The sequence below is a fragment of the Nannospalax galili genome, unplaced genomic scaffold (genome assembly GCF_000622305.1).
Source record: "Nannospalax galili isolate Female #2095 unplaced genomic scaffold, S.galili_v1.0 scaffold567, whole genome shotgun sequence".
Classification (NCBI taxonomy): Eukaryota; Metazoa; Chordata; class Mammalia; order Rodentia; family Spalacidae; genus Nannospalax; species Nannospalax galili.
In genome coordinates, this window is record NW_008357638.1 from 1,013,287 (window position 1) to 1,030,208 (window position 16,922).

At 45.0% G+C, this 16,922-nt stretch overlaps 1 protein-coding gene across 3 annotated transcripts in view; it reads right to left on the minus strand.

Moving 5' to 3' along the window:
• Window positions 1–15,337, minus strand: part of Nedd4l (NEDD4 like E3 ubiquitin protein ligase) — a 364,487-nt gene extending 349,150 nt beyond the window's left edge. For 2 of the 3 annotated variants that reach the window (XM_008855365.3, XM_008855364.3), the window contains exon 1: window positions 15,225–15,337. In XM_008855365.3, the coding sequence (XP_008853587.1) occupies window positions 15,225–15,272 (48 nt within the window). In that variant the 5' untranslated portion in view covers window positions 15,273–15,337. Of the gene's footprint in view, window positions 1–5,277; window positions 5,296–15,224 lie in introns of those variants that run through there. The other variant, XM_029557321.1, reaches the window with a different exon arrangement.
• Window positions 15,338–16,922: the final 1,585 nt, after the last annotated feature.

Below are 16,922 nucleotides of genomic sequence, written 5' to 3' on the forward strand. Positions count from 1 at the left end.
CAGGGGTGGGTTGCCCCCCTATGAGCTGTTGGTAAGAGAGAGATCCTAGAGGTCCTCAAATTCACCAAGCTATTGCCACTAATGTCAGTTGTACACTAGAAAGTTTGGTAAGGCCATGTTGCCGAAGACACTGCATGTTGTGAGTGTGGGAGAAAAAGAGGAGATGGAGCTGAGACTAAGCCAAAAAACTTTTTGCCACTGGTGGATGATATTCATATTGCCAGAAGGCACTATGCAGATGGTTGGGGAAGAAAGGATCCCCTATGATTCTACTCAACAATGGATCCTGCATGCTGCACACTATGGACATGCCAAGCAATGCCTGCAAGTGCAATAATGGCTTGACCAACATATGTACAACTGACAAATTTCTAATTGGTAAGGCCTGCTCCTAGGGGTGGAACACACATCTGGTGCTGTAGACCAGGCCAATGTCTTGTGTTGTGAAAGGCTACAGGCCCTAGTGGGGAAGCCATCACAAGTATACTGTTTAATGAATATAGTACACCTACTGGAATATCCTCTAGGCATATGTATTTACGACCAGGCCAACACCTTTTGTCAAGAAATGCTACAGGCTCTAGTGGAGAAGCCATCATAAGCATATTGTTAATGAGTATAGTACACCTACTGGGATATCGTCTAGGCATTTATATTTACATTCATGTTTGTTTTTAAGTGTGTACTTCCTTCCATTTGTCTTTATAGTAGAAGAAACACCAGTGAGATAGATCAATGGCTACAGCTTAAAGACAAATAATGGGGAGGCCCAAGAAGTCATTATCTCGCCACAGTACAAGAGAGATTGCCCTACATCTGTCACCCCCTCCAAGGTTCAGGGACCTTAGCAGAAGATTGGCGGAAAGATTGTAAGAGTGGAGGAAAGGAGTAGAGTGTATCCCAGGGGCCTCAGTCCTCCAAGAGGCGGGGCCTGCTGCGGAGAAATGACTGAGGAGCATTAGCCACGGAGGGAGGGACTTCTGGGTGCCATCTTGGGACAGGAGTGGACTGGAGTGTGGTGGCTGGGCACGCGAGAACAAATGGCCCGGCATTTACTGACCTGGGGTGAGACTGAGGGCCCACCAGGTCATTAATAAAGAAAAGCAAGCAAACCAAAAATACTCATGTCTGATATAAGAGAAATAACCGCATTAGTGACTGTGATGGTTTGAATGAAAATGTCCCCCATAGGCTCCAAGTATTTGGACATTTTGTTCCCAGATGGTGGCACTGTTTTGGGAGGTTTTAGAAGGAGAAAGCATGTCACTGGGGGTAGGCTTAGAGAGTTCTTAAGCCTTGCCAGATCTCCAGTTGCTCTCTTGCTTCCTGTGCCTGCATGATGATGTGAGAGCTTAGCTTCTGCTGCTCCTGCTCCAGCCACCTCCAGCCACCATACCTCCCTGCCATGACAGACTGTAATTCCCCTGGAAACGTAAGCTCAAATAAACTCTTCCATTTACAGTATTGCTTTGGTCAGTGTTTCTATCACAGCAATAGAAAGCTGACTAATACAGTGACATTATCATCATTCACAGATCCTTGCAATATTAAGATCTTGAATAACTGGGGAAAGGAAGTATGTGCATTTCATGAAGTCAAAAGTATTCTCTAACTCTGTGTGTGTGTGTGTGTGTGTGTGTGTGTGTGTGTGTTTGTGTGTGTGGTGTATGTATGCAAATAAAAAACACCCATGTCTGTGCGAAGGCCAGAGGACACTGGGTATCTTGCTCTATCACTCTCTACCTCATTCCACTGATACAGGGTCTCTTATTGAACCTAGACCCAGGCTAGTAGCCAGCAAGCCTCAGCAAATCCTCCTGTTTCTACCTTCATTGCCTCCTTACCCCCCACTGGGTCCTGAAGATTTGAACTCAGCTCCTCATGCTCACACAGAAAGTACTCTTACCCACTGAGCCATCTTCCCAGGTCCATGCCAAGGGTATCTTAAAGGGGGAATGAGAGATCCCAAGGATAGACCATAGGGCATCACAGTTGGCTTGGGCACAACTCCAGTAGGGTCACAATAAAAACCACTCCACTCCCTTCTTGCCACAGCTGGCAGAGGGGTGAACAGATCTAAGCCTCTGTGTACCAGTAGGACACAGAGAGGGACTTCCTGCACAATTGTGGGGGTAAAAGGTTCTTAATCTTAAGAGAAAGCCACAGGAAGCCATTCTCTTTCCTCTACAAGCAGCATTCAAAGGGCCTGGCCAATGGCATCTACCCTTGGATACATAAGACCACCGAAAGAACAAGAGCATAGATGAAAAGGCAGAGAAAAGAAGAAACACAGCTCCTTGACGACATCAGTGGGCTGGCAGACCTTACTGTCTAGGAGGATGCTCCCTAAATGCCATGCGAGGCTGAATAAGGCATCTTTGGTTACAGTCCCCATGACACTACCAACAATCTGCCATTATACCTGGGTACCATGCTATACAAATGGAGACTGGCCAACTTAAACCCTACAGTTGTAAGATACTACCAATTGTGGCCTATAACTGGGGGGACAGGGGGACTTTGAGGTGAATGCATAGAATCCACAACACATTAAACACACATAAACTGGAAGATGCATCATCTTTCAGAAATATTGCAGAGTTGAGGTGGGGCTGTGATGTGTATCCTAGTAGAAATAACACACTATTTGTCAGCTCCACCCTTTTGTCTGAAAGAGACATACTGTAGGTCACACCCAACACTTAAAGGACATTACCTGAAAGGCAAAACAAAGCCCTTATGGCCACTCAGATATTTGTGTGGATGGATGCAGCAGGCAAGTACAGCTATGCACACACTGTGATGGTGGAAAATTATTTGCAGGGTGCAGTGGTGAACATGGCCTCAGTTATTTGGAAGGGCAGGGCAGGAGGATTGCTTTGGCCTTCAAGTTCCAAAGCCAGCCTGGGCAGCAAAATCCTTTCTCAAAAAAATAAAGCTAGTCAATATGTTGAAACAGATTTGTAATAATAAGTGTAACTCCAAACCCAAGAAAACAAAACTAAAGACAGATTCAAGTCTGATCCCAGGCCATGATTTTCAGAAAACACTCAAAAAATTTTCAGAGAACATAAAACACTACTAGAATTAAATTACTTTCATATAACTGTCATACACTGAAGAATGGAAACACAAATATCAAGTGTCAACAGTGGAGAAAATGAAACATCTGTAAAAATATTCAATTTACCAGTTAATGGTTTATTCCTCCACCTCCTACTGTAGTGGGGAGCTCCTGGCTGGTAACAGGATGACCTTAGTACCCTTGGGTAAAAAGCACAAGGCAGGGCCTTGATAAACACATGTTCAACTGAGCAAACACAGTATCAATATTTGTACCAAAGTGCTCTTATATTTGACCTGAACTTGGGGAGACTTTTCCTACCTTCCTTTTACATATTTATTTCATTAAATATCATTTTAATTATACATATTTATAGGGTACATTCAGCATAATAATGCAAATATACAATGTATAAAGAACATTTCTATCTCCTTAAAGATTAAATTTGTGATTGACATGTTGTAACTATACTTATTTATGAGACACAATTACACACATACAATATGTAATTCAAGCTATACATACATAATATGTACTAAACAAATCAGGGTAATATTTTCATCCTTTATCATTGCTTTTGTGTTTAGAGCCTATAAACCTCTCTCTTTAGATACTGATAAAATACATAATGGGATCTTATGAACCATAGTTACCCTGCAGTTCTTATTTTTAAACTTATAAAAACTATAGTTTATTGTAAAAACAAAATGCAAGCAGGTAAGAACGAAAACAATAAAAAAAATTATAATCCCGGGGGCTGGAGAGATGCTCAGCAGTTAAGAACACTAGCTGTTCTTGCAGAAGACCCGGGTACGAATCCCAGCACCCACATGGCAGCTAACAACTGTCCATTAACTCCAGTTCCAAAGGATCCGACAGCCTCTTCTGTCCTCTGCAGGCATTGCACAACACGGGTGCACTTACCTACACTGAGGCAATACATGCATACACATAAAATAATATAAAAAAATTATAATCCCTCTGCTGAAAAATAACTGCCACTAACCAGCTGAGAGGTATTCCTAGTCTTTTTTTTTACGTGTAAACTCTTTAATAGAATTCTACTGCACCACAGCTTTGTAGGTAATTTTCTTCCTAAGTATCTTATCACTGACATCTCCATGTTAATAAATATTCCTCTGTGCTCCCTTTTGCACCCACCATACCCCTGGCCTCACTACACTACTCTTCTCTGTCTCCTTCTAGAAGCACAGCCAGAAAAGCTCTCACCCCAGCTCCAAGTGTTGTCTTTCATTAATATTACTCACTGAAAGCTAAGATACTCGGGAAGGCAGGTATGGCTTGCACAGCATATACAGGCTGCTTAAGAATCAGTATGAACATACCCTAGAGCTCACAATCAATATGTAGGGGGCCAGCTCCTTCTGAGAGAGACACCACACATTTTCACTATCGTTAGAAAGACCAGGTCAGGGGCTGGGAATATAGCTCCCCTGGGAGAATGTTTGTCTTGCAAGCATGAAGTTATGGGATGGTTAGACCTCAGCACTGGAAAGGACAGAAGGGAGGAGGATGACAGGGAAGGAGAGAGGAGGGACGGAGGGAGACACACATAGCTAGCTCCAAATTCCAAATTTATCTTAATGTCATCATGACTACATCCAAGTACAAACACACACACACACACACACACACACACACACACACACAGAGCATACAAAGCACAGAGAGAACCAGAGAATAAAAGAGAAAAGAAAGTGAACTGATCGTCAGCTCCACTGTCTTTACACCTCACACTTCTTCCCCCTCCCAAACCAAACTGAGCAAAGGAGGCTGACACTAGGATGCTGATGACCATTTCACTCACTAACTGCAAAAGAAACAGGGAACAAGAGCGCTTCAGATCACCCACTCTTCCTCACGTTGTAAGGAGAGTTACAAGACTCATGCCCAAGTAGGTGAAGTTTTAATTCAGTAAGACACACATTTTTCCTATCATTAAACATCAATATTCTGGGAATATGACTAAAGGGAGGCTGGTTTTAATCAATGCACATTTGATGTACAATTAACATGCTCATCAAAAAAAATTAAAAAATAAATACCCATAAATACCTAATATTGAGTGTGCTTACTAAACAAAGCAGTCTTTAAATAGATTGGTTTTGCTAGCATTTTCAGACCAAAATGACTTCAAGTATTTGGGGGGTGGGGCAGGAACTGAGAAGTTACCTCAGGGGAAGAGCACTTACCTAGAAAGGCCCCGGTTCAGTTTCTAGGCGCAAAAACTTATATGCAAATAAAAATTAATATATCCAATATAAAATCTTCAAAAGTCAGCAAATGGCAGAAAGGCTCTTCATGGCTCTCACCACTCATTGAAAGCCTGTTCCCTGGACTTCTCAGTGGTGCTATCTAACACACAAGCCAAAATGTAAATACAAAATAAATTACATAGGTCAGCTTAAAAATCTGCTTAACTTTGCATTTTAAAACACTCATTTGTAAGAGTTAGGCAACTGGGACAAGCAGGTGTGACCTCGTCAGGCAGGAACATGCTGGCCACTGCTCACTGCTCTCAGTTGTATTTTTCACATTAAAACTATCTCATCCATTTGCCCACAATAAAGATTCCAACTTTATAGTATGTTTTAAAAATACATTATAAGCAGGGGCTGGAGAGATGGCTCAGCGGTTAAGAACACTGACATGCTGGCTGTTCTTGCAGAAGACACGGGTTCGAATCCCAGCACCCACATGACAGCTAACAACTGGCTGTAACTCCAGTTCCAGGGGATCTGACAACCTCTTCTGTCCTCCTCAGGCACTGCATGACATGGGTGCACTTACCTACATGCAGGAAATACACACATACACATAAAAATAATAAATAAAATATTTTTAAAAACACACACACATTATAAGCCATGGTGGTGCACACCTGTAATCCCAGCCCTCAGTGGGCTAAGGTAGGAGGATCTTGAGTTCAATGCTAGCCTGGGCTACAGAGTAAGACCTTGCCTACACACATACTCTCTCTCTCTCTCTCTCTCTCTCTCTCTCTCTCTCTCTCTCTCTCATTGAAAAAGAGAGAGAGAGAGACAGAGAGACAGAGACAGACACAGAAACACAGAGAGAGACGGGAAGAAAGAGAACACGACCCAGAACTATGTCCAAGGACTTGGAGAAAGCAGGCCTTGAGTCAGACTAGAGGTGGGAAATGTAATTAGAAGATAGCAGCTCTGTTAACACATGGAAGACCAAAATCTGGCGTGCAGCTCAAAACCTTGTCACTGCACTATCAGGTCCCCTCCCAACAGGGCCCAAGTTCTCTGCCTGGGAGACAAGAAGCAGAACCATGCGAAAACCACGTAAGTGTTGTCAATACCTGACTTCAGCCTGCTGGAAACCACCAACCCCCAGAGCCCTGATCAAGTGACAGGGAATGGGATGATACCCACACCAGCAGGAGGACACTCCCATAGTACATATGTCCTCCTACAGGACCTCTGTCCCTAGGAGCTTTCCAAGTTCATGCTCACCAGATGGATGGCCATTACTCCTTTCAAGCAGAAGAAAACTCATCTTTGAATGGCCCTTTTCTCTTGGTGGCTAGGAAGAATACAAAATCTCTTTGAGGATGCCTGCCTGCCAAGAGGTGACCAAACACTGAATAGGATGAAAGCCAGGGAATCTGAGAGCCTTGACATTAAACTTGGTAAGTTTTGAATCAATACAGGACTCTGGAGTCAGGAACAAAAAAGTCACCTGAAGTGTCAAATTCAAGCTAGTTACCCAAGACATACTTAGATAATGACTTTTTTCATTTACAGGCATTAGAGCAACAGTCAGCAGATGGACCACTCAGATCCTGAGCAAACTTGTACAACTATAATGAGATGCTATATCATTTATGAAATAAGTGGTCTCTGCCTGGGATATTGTCACATCCACTAACTTCTGCTAAGACTGGAGCAATAGGCTTGCACTAGGAATCAGGACTCTCTTTAGCAGAGGCTGGATAGATGGCTCAGTGGTTAAGAGCACTGTCTGTTCTTGCAGAGGACCCAGGTTCCATTCCCAGCACCCACATGGCAATTAACAACTGTCCATAACTCCAGTTCCAGGGGAATCCGATGCCCTCTTCTGACCTCCACAGGCACTGCATGAGATGGGTGCACTTACATACATGCAGGCAATACACTCATACACATAACATAAAATAAAACAAAAAAAGAATCTCTTTAGTAGGGGTGGAGATAGATGTAGACCAGTTGGTAGAGTGCTTGTCTGGCATGCACAAAGCCCTGGGTTCAATCCCTAGAACACCATAAACTAGCCGTGGTGGCAAATACCTATCATGGCAGCACTTACAAGGTAAAGACTGGTAGAAAGGTAGCTACCTAGCAGGTTAGATACATAGGACCCTGAGACCTTGTTCCAAAATAACAAACTCTCTTTAGCAACTAAGACCAGGAATACTTTTAAAGCCCAAAGATAAGAAGTTAAGGGAAGGCCCACATGGCAGAACTAGAAGCTTTAGAAATACCCACAACCCAAGAATGGAACAGAAAGGACCTCTCGGTGTTTGCTTGGGTACTGTGGGGACTTCCCAAAGCCAAACACCTGCCTCTCACCTGAAGTTGTGTATATCCTGGATAAGGTCACCTTAAACCTCTTAGAAAAATTATTCCTAATATTGTTCACATTGAGAACCCATACTTTATTTATTTATTTATTTATTTATTTATTTATTTATTTGGTCTTTTTGAGATGGTCTCCCTGGGGCATGTGGAGGTCAGAGGACAGCTTGAATTAGTCAGTTTTTTCCTTCTACCGTGCAAATTCTGGGGATCAAAAAGGCGTGCGTCACCATGTCTGGTAAAAATACTTTTTAAAAATAAAAATACACTGGGGCTGGAGAGATGGCTCAGTGGTTAAGAGCACTAACTGCTCTTGCAGAGGACCCAGGCTCAATTCCCAGCACCCACATGGCGGCTACGAACCGTCCTTAACTCCAGTTCCAGGGGAATCCGATGCCCTCTTCTGACCTCCATGGCATTGCACGACATGGGTGCACTCACATAGATACAGACAACACACTCATACACATTAAAAACAAAAAACAAAAAAACAGCTGGGCACAATGATACACGCCTTTGATCCCAGCACTCAGGAGGCAGAGACAGGCAGACCTTTGAGTTCGAGGCCAGACTGGTCTACATAGCTAGCTAGTGCTACAGGAAGACACTGTCTCAAAAACAAACAAAAAACCTATTTTTAACATACAAAAAAATATTGGTATATAAATCTAGTTTCTATATTTTCATCTCTAAATTATGCTCTTATTTCCATATTCTACCATCAAGCAACAGCCAAGTCAAAAGTAATATAAAACAGTAAACAGTACAAATATTGCCACCTATAGTCAGAAAATGAAATGAAATGCTTCTACTGTGACCTGGAAGAGGAACACTGTAAAAACAGAAAGAAACGTTATACTTCCTCACTAGTCCTGCTGCTGGATTACTTACTGCATTATTCTGATGCTCTTTAATGCAAGCTGCCAAAAGTTTGCTGCATTACCAATTAACAAATATTTCAAAGCCAGGTGTGGTGGCACATGCCTACAGTGCCAGCTCCTATAGAGGCTAAGAGGCAGGAGGTGTTCCTATCTCTTTACAACACCGAAATTGAAAACTTTTAAGATCTTCCCTTCCTCTTCCTCTTCCTCCTCTCCCACCCCCCTAAACTGCTATTTATCAAGGACCCAAAATTTAAGAACAACAAAATCTGCTTAGCTCACCTTTTAACTCAAATTTTTAAAAAACAGTTTACATTTACAGTCACTTTGTTTTGGGTTGGGGTTTTGGTTTTTCCTAGTGCTATGGATCCAACTCAGGGCCTCCGACATTAAGTCCTGATTTTATGGCCTATTTGAAATACTACACCAGATAGAAAGGTGATTAAACAAGCAATGAACACAAAGTTTCTTTTGCCCAGAATGAATGCAGAAGCAATTTACCAGGAAGCAAAATGAGTTGTTGCAATAATGTTACATTCTAAAGCCCCTGACAACTTTAAGCAGTTTTATTGACATGGAATTCCCAAGCAAAATACTTCCCCAATTTAAAGTACACAACTCAATGACATTTAGTATATTAGCAGGGATTTCTTCCTTGAAACTATTCATTTTTCTCCTGAATAGATAATCAAGCATATAGAAACTCCTCAGATTCCTGAAACTAACTTTAGGTAATAGGTTTCCTGGTCATAGGTGTACCCACTGCATCAAGAAATGCCTAGGTAACCACATATGCCTGGGTACCACAGGATAACTTCCCTTTACATTGTGTTCTGCATGGTAGCTAAAGAGATTGCAATCGTTTGAGAATTTCCATTTTATTACTGTTCTCATCCCTTTGAACAAATTTATTTATTTATTTTTAAATATTTTATTTATTTTATTTTTTTATGTGTATGAGTGTATTGCCTGCATGTATGTGAGTGCACCCGTGTCGTGCAATGCCGCGGAGGTCAGAAGAGGGCTTCAGATTCCCCTGGAACTGCAGTTAAGGACGGTTCACAGCCACCATGTGGGTGTTGGGAATCGAGCCCGGGTCTTCTGCAAAAGCAGTCAGTGCTCTTTAACTGCTGAGCCATCTCTCCAGCCCCATTATTTATTGTTTTTATTTTATGTGTATGAGTGTATTGCCTGCATGCAGGTTGGTGCATCCATGTCATACAATGGCCGTGGAGGTCAGAAGAGGGTGTCTAATTCCCCTGGAATTGGAGCTATGGATGGTTGTTAGCCACCATGTGGGTGCTGGGAGTCAAACCTGGGTCCTCTGCAAGAGCAGTCAGTGATCTTAACCACTGAGCCATCTCTCCAACCCCTGAACAAATTTATTTTTATTCCTTCAGTTAAGACAACTGCTTTTCAGTAATGAAATAATTCAAACAGTCTGACCACAAAACAGAATAATATAAATAAAACTGTCAAAGGTTACTTTTTTTGAGACAGAGCCTTACTATGTAGCCTAGCCCGCCTGCAGTTCACAATCCTCCTGCCTCAGCCTCCTCAGTGTTGGGATGGTAGCTGTGTGTCACCACAGCTAGCTACACAGCATCCTTGATGAAAATAAAAAATTAAAGAGAGAATTTAAAAATAACATCATTCTATCTGCCCATTGACAAAATTGTTTGGGCTTGGGGTGTAGCTCAATGGAAGAGGGCTTGCCTCACATATACGGGGCGCTGGCTTCCATCTCTAGCACTGTAAAAACAAACTGCTTTTAAATGCCACTATAATGCCTAGGCTCTTTTTAGGTTCTCAGTGTTTGGCAACTGTGGCACAGCTGATCCATGTGCTGGCCTCTGTGTGGGGTACAGAGCACACCACAGAGCAGGGCAACCCAGACACAGCACTTGGGGATGGCATGACTGGGCAAGCTTCCTCTTCATTTAGAAAACAGCCTGTCAGCCCTCACACCTTTGGATGCAAACAATATTCACGCTGTAATTTCCGAAAGCAATCTTGTCCTGACCATCTTCCACAGCTGCCAAGATGGTATGCAAGGTTTGTCCAAACACTTGAGAACACACAGAGAGCCTTCTTTAAAAAGGAACTTGTCTTAATCACTTACAGATGGCTGTTCGGGTGGCCTATCACCAAGGTTCTGGTTTCTCCTCTGCTAATGCCCATGTAAGACCATTTCTCTCACTCTAACCCTTTTCTTGGATATAAAGGCAGAAATTTGACTTAAAAGTGCTAAATTCAAGCTAGACATAGAGCTCATGGAAAAGCATCTGCTGAGCATGCACAAGCCCTGAGTTTAAGCCCAAACATCCCAAGAAAAAGCATTCAACAACTAGGGTACCGAAACTGATAGCCTGGGGTTACCCCAGGGTCTCTAATTAGTAGAACTCATCAATTCTAACACGTCCTTGTTTACATATTCACCATCTAGGAAATAAAGATATTTCCTAAAATTGACAGCATATCCTAATTTGACAACAATTATTTTTTTCTTTCTCAGTGGCACATAAAATAATGATGCATCTTAAGATAGCCCCTTAAAATGAAACCAGGATGCCCAAGTTAACCTTAAGTGTTTGCTAGGAAGTTTATAATTACATTCAGATCAGTAGAGACCCCTAAAGCAAGAGGGAGAAGTAGGGACTATGGCAATGACACACAACGGCCACATCATTAGAGCCAAAATACAAAGCCACTAACTTCTCACTGGCCCCAGAGAAGCTGGATGTCTCAGCAGTTTTCATGAGCCTTCCCCAGCTTTCCATACTGGGTACTGCTAACAGCCAACTTCAGCCAAGGAGTATTTGTTTGCAACCCACGACCTTTAGCTCATTTTCCATTATCATGAACAATCTAGCTATGAAAACCTTTCAAGAAGCTTTGAAGAAAGGGAAGATCAGGCAGCAGGATCAGATCAGTGGCAGATCAGCCCAGAACTAGGGCTCTGGGGCTGGAGAGATGGCTCAGCGGTTAAGAGCACTAAGGGGTTCAATTCCCAGCACCCACATGGCAGCTAACAACTGTCCGCTCCAGGGGACCTGATGCCCTCTTCTGACCTTCATGGGCCCTGCACAACACAGGTGCTCTTACACACATGCAGGCAATACACTCATACACATAAAATAAAAATAATGAATAAAATTTTAAAAAAAGAAGGGTACCTAAGAACCAGCTCGCATTAGCCTGGCCTTCATCTGTATGCCATTTGCCTCATTCCAGCCATCAAAAACATTAAATGACATATCCAATCATTTTGTTTGTTGTGGCTGTGGGTATGTTTTGGTTTGGTTTTTGTTTGTTTTGCTTTTTTTGACATAACTTTGGCATTTAGTTCAGGTTAGCCTCAAACTCACCATCCTCCTGCCTCTGCCTCCTAAGTACTAGAATGCCAGTTAATTTTATAAGAAGGCTGTCAATCAATCTCACCCACCAGAAAACCTTTTCAAAAAAAAAAAAAAAAGATACTGTTCTCAGGTGTAATAAAAGACTTTAAAAGTTTAATAGTAGCATTCATGAGTAAACTTTGCCAAAATATGCTACAGATGGCCACAAATAAATACAAAAGAAAAAGCCCTTCAAAACCAAGCCAGATGCAGAAATTAGTCTAAACTGTTCTGATTCCAGACCAAGTCATGAATACAAACTTTTGTTCAATAGCTAATCCCTCCAAAACTGATCTGGTGGTGATTTCAATTTTGGTTCCTGAAACTGACCTGATTTAAATCAGAGTGAATTATAACCCACCCAGGAACCTCAGCCAGCAATGCAGGGCAAACACTGCACTGCACATATATCCACAGAAACGAAACCCCCATCTTCATCCTTTCATTCTACACACAAGCCAGACCTTGGCTGATGGCCCAAGAAACAATGCCCTTGGCTTGGGCATCATGCTATGTTCTAGGTTAGCAACAAGTTTGACCATTAACTGTACAGAGCTCAGCAGTCCTCAGTAAGATAGGACAGGATTAAGTTCATTCCAAATACGTAATACTTTCTACCACCATCAAATACAAGTATAAATGTACTTATCAAGAAAACCCTAGGATAGGTCAGTTTTTCTAACAGGTTTACAAGTGAACTCCCCTTTACAGCAAGTCAAGCATCTTCATGTGAGGTTCCATGGCAAAGTGAAGTGCACCCTATTTAACACACCTTGACAGTCAACAGTGCTGTTCATTTCATCAGGCATTCCACTTTCAGAGCCTGTTAATATCCTCCATTTGTTTGCTCACATAGATTAATTCAGGGCGACAAGGCAAGCTGTATAAATTCAACAATTTGTTGTAACTATTCTACAAAGGCACTCCCTCATTTTCCCAAGCGCCCGCTGACAGCATACAACCTCATATACCAAGCAGATACCTTAGACGTGTGAAATCATTCATTTTGTCACTGGCAAGAGAAAAATGAAAAAGGCCGGCAGATGAGATTTGTTTTGTGTCATAGATGATGGGCATGGAACGAAACAGAACCAGCAACATGGAAATAAGTAAATAAATAAATAAATAAATAAATAAATAAATAAATAAATAAATAGTAAATAGATAAATAAAATAAGATAAAAAGAATAAATAAATAGTGCTTTCATCTCCACTTGCTATTCTCTATACAGTCTCTCTGACCATATGCTGGAGCAAACCGGGTCTCATTCAAGCCTCCCCCCCACACACACACACACTCAGGTTCTATGTCTATGCTCACTTTCACACCCCCTATCAGGCAAGATCAGCAGTGACTCATGCAGACAAAAGTGGCAAGATGCACTCGAGGTAGATTCTGACACTGGCTGCCAGTGTAAACAAAGCACAACAGTGACAGAAATTATTCCTTTATGTGAATGCATTACACAAAACAGTCTTCAAATATATTTTTTGCAGGGAGCTTTCAAAAATAATCATGTTATTTTTAAAAATTAAGAGGACCTAAGATGAAACACAGCTGTCTCCATCTCCCTTGATACCCAGCGAGTCCTTTGTTTAGGAATGTCGGTATCTCAGTACCTCCAGGAGTGCCCAGCCAGCCCTCCAGCTCCAGATAAAGGACAGAAGCCAGAGGGGAAGGAGATTCTCCAGGGTAAACAAAAAACAATACTACTTTCACCAATCTCCAGGTAACTGTGCACACGTGCACACACACAAAGGAAATTATTTTAAACAAGAAAAGCATAGCAAAATAATAAAAATCCTAAATCATACATCATTTGCATTATGATCATTCTTTGATAAAATAGGCACTCCAGCAAGCCTGCCCAGCACTATGAAAAAAATCAAATCACACACCCTACCCATCGTGATAAGATATCTATTTCATTATACACTTAAATAGAATAAATGCATACACACACACACACACCCCAAGTCACAGCAGGAAAGCTCCTTCTGAAAGCAAACCCATAGCCTGATCCAGTCTCAGATAATAGACTCTCTTTAAACCCCACCCCCATCACCAGAAAGAGGGAACCTCCAGAAGGAGGGAGGGGGAGAAAGAAATCAAGACAACCCGAATTTTCAAGCATCAACTTTTCATGAAAAGCACAACCAGGATAGGAAATACCTCCCTGCTGAGTAATGCTTCATGGGTTGTAAATTCACCTCTCCAAAGGGGAGCCAGACCTGGGAGCGCGCCCCGCCAGATGGCGAAACACTCCTACCTGCTCCATCCAGCCTGCCTGTCACGCCGCGCCCGCGACAGGCCTCCCACCCCCCTTTTTGGCCAAGCAACACACCAATAAGAGTCGAGAGTGGCTGGTCGATCAAGGGCTGAGCAGTGATTTTGGCAGCTCGTTTCAAGAGGGGGATTGGGGAACGCGACCAAGTGAGGGTTTTAAAAACAAAGCCCTCTCCCGGCAAGCCGACCGTTTGGGGGCGTGGCTTATTTCATTCGTTTTATTAATAAAAGAGATCAATGGAGCTTGCTTCTCTCCACCCACCCTGGAGGTGCCGGGCTTTGAATCTTCGAGAGGAGGGGGTTGGCGGCGGGGCTGCCTGCTTCCTCTAAGTTTCCTGCAGCACCTGCCACCACCCGGGCCACCTCCACCCTCCAGAACTAGGGGCTCCGAAACGCACAACCGTGCGTCCAGTCTTTGTAAGACCCAGGGACCGCCACAAGCAACGCGCGGCGTCTCCTCGATTGCCGCCGGGATCTGCACACACCCTGCCCAGCGTCCCCCGCCAAGATCGCTAGAAAGTTCCAGGGGAAGACACCCCCAGGCTCCTCGGCAGCCACCAGCTCCCCAGGCGCCACAAGGAGACCCCCGCCGCGACCCAGACGTGACACACATCACGGACTCCGGGCTGCGGGGGCAAGACGCAGAAAGTTGCTGGAAAGACGCGGCTGGGAGAGGAAAAGAGGATCCGCGGGGCGGAGAGGCGCACCGGCCTCCGCCCACCCCCAAAGCCCGGAGCGCAGAAACGAAGCCGGGTCCCCAAGGGCGCCGCGCCGCGCCGCTTTATTTACAAACAATGCGCACAGCTAGGGGTGGGGAGGGAAGACCCAAAGCATCTCCCCCTGCACCCTGAGACCCCGCTCTAAGGCACCCGGATTTAGAGACCCTGTGCAGCAGGGGACGCGCATCCGAGGTGGCCCCCTCCCCTCCCAGGCGGGCGTGAGGTAGGAACTCCCCGGGGAGTCCCGGCCACGAAAGCGATGTCGGCTCACCTCGTCTTCCGAAAGTCCGTAGACCGGTTCCCCGACCCCGGTCGCCATGAAGCCGGCTGCCCGCGCGGGGTACGGGACGCTCTCTCCCGCTAGAGTGAGGATGGTTCCTCTGCCCCGCGGCCCACGGGTCTCGCACCCGGCCCTGCGTGCTCCGCGCCCGGCGGGGAAAAGCGGCCGGGGACCGCAGGTAAGCTCTGCACCCCGGCCGGCCGCTGTAGGCGCCGCTTCCTCCCGGAAGGCTGCAGGGACGCGCGGGCTCCGCGGCTCCCGAGAGCGCGCCGATCGGCGGCCACAAGCCGGACGCCTCTCCCAACGCGCCGCGGCGCCGAGCCCGTCGGGCTTCCCGTTCCCGATAGCCCGCCCCGCGGCCCTTCCCCGCCGCCCTCCGGCTCTCCGCCCCTCTTCGCGCTCGCTCCGCGATCCCCTGGACCCGCACGCCCGCCCCTCGCTCTCTCCTGCCCGGCCCCGGCTCTCCCGGCCCCTCCTCCGCCTCCTGCCACCCGGCGCAGCCAGGGGACCCTCCCGGCTCGCCGGGGCGGGCACACCCGCCCCCCAAGCCAATCACAGGCCCGGTTCGGGGGCGGGCCGCGGGGGTGGCGGAGTTTTGCCTCCCGCCCACCCTACCCCGGCGCCTCGCGGTTCACCCAGCGCGGAGCGGGTGCGCAGGGGCGTGCCCTGGAGGGCTGGGCCTGCTCACTGACCCTCCTCCTCGCCCTGCTTCCCCCTGCTTTGGGGAGCCGGTGGACTGGACCTTTTTGAGGGGCTTGAAGACATTTTGCAAACAACAACAAATCTCTGTCCATTTTTCTCTCTATGTATGTTTTTTTTAACCCAGGGTCCTTAGAATTGTTAAAAGTAGGAGGGGAGAGATGGATGTTTCTAGGCCCCCTTTGAATTCTTGGCAGCCCCAGCAAGCCAGACTTGGCTAACCGTCAGCTCCCCAGAGCGGTCCGCCTGGCCCGACCGCCAGCAGAGGAGAGGCTGCCCCGATGTGGTCGCGAGTCGCCATAGCCCCGTGTCACCCTTACTTGGAACAAAACCAACTCGCTCGCACCGAGTACACACCCACCCACTCGAAGACAGCGTGGTTCTCTGAATAAAAGCTGTTTTTTGTGTTTTTTTTTAATGCGCAACGTGAAATACCAAATTCAAGTTTAAGGTTATCCTTTACATATGCAAACGATGGCTTATTAGCCACTGTAAGATTCTTCCCACATCCCAGCTACTGTGTTTCTCCAGCAAACCGTTCATTTAATCCTTTGGCTATATGGGAATGCAAGACTACTTTAAATAAGTGAGAGAAATTCGTCACTGAACTTTTTTCAGGAAGCCGGTCTTTAAATTTAAATGTTAAATGCAATAGTGAATTCAAGAAAAAGAAAACAGAGGAAGATCAGGCCATTTGCCTTTGAAAAGAAATACCAGGGTGCCTAGTATTATCTGGGTGCGTTTAGGTTTTCATTCAAGAAAGTTAAGAGAAAACTCAGAAGAGCAGCAGACTCATTTTGCCATCCCCATCTATTTTACCAAGTATCTGCTGTTCACCAGTTATCTCTGGTCCCTCCCTTGCAATGCGTCCCCTGTAATGGGTTTCAGAAATTCAAAATAGCCGGGTGAAATCAACATACTTCTCAGGAGTCTCAGATTTTAGAGCCATTAAGTCAGTAAGTGCTTAGGTGTGACAAGATCCCTGCTGAG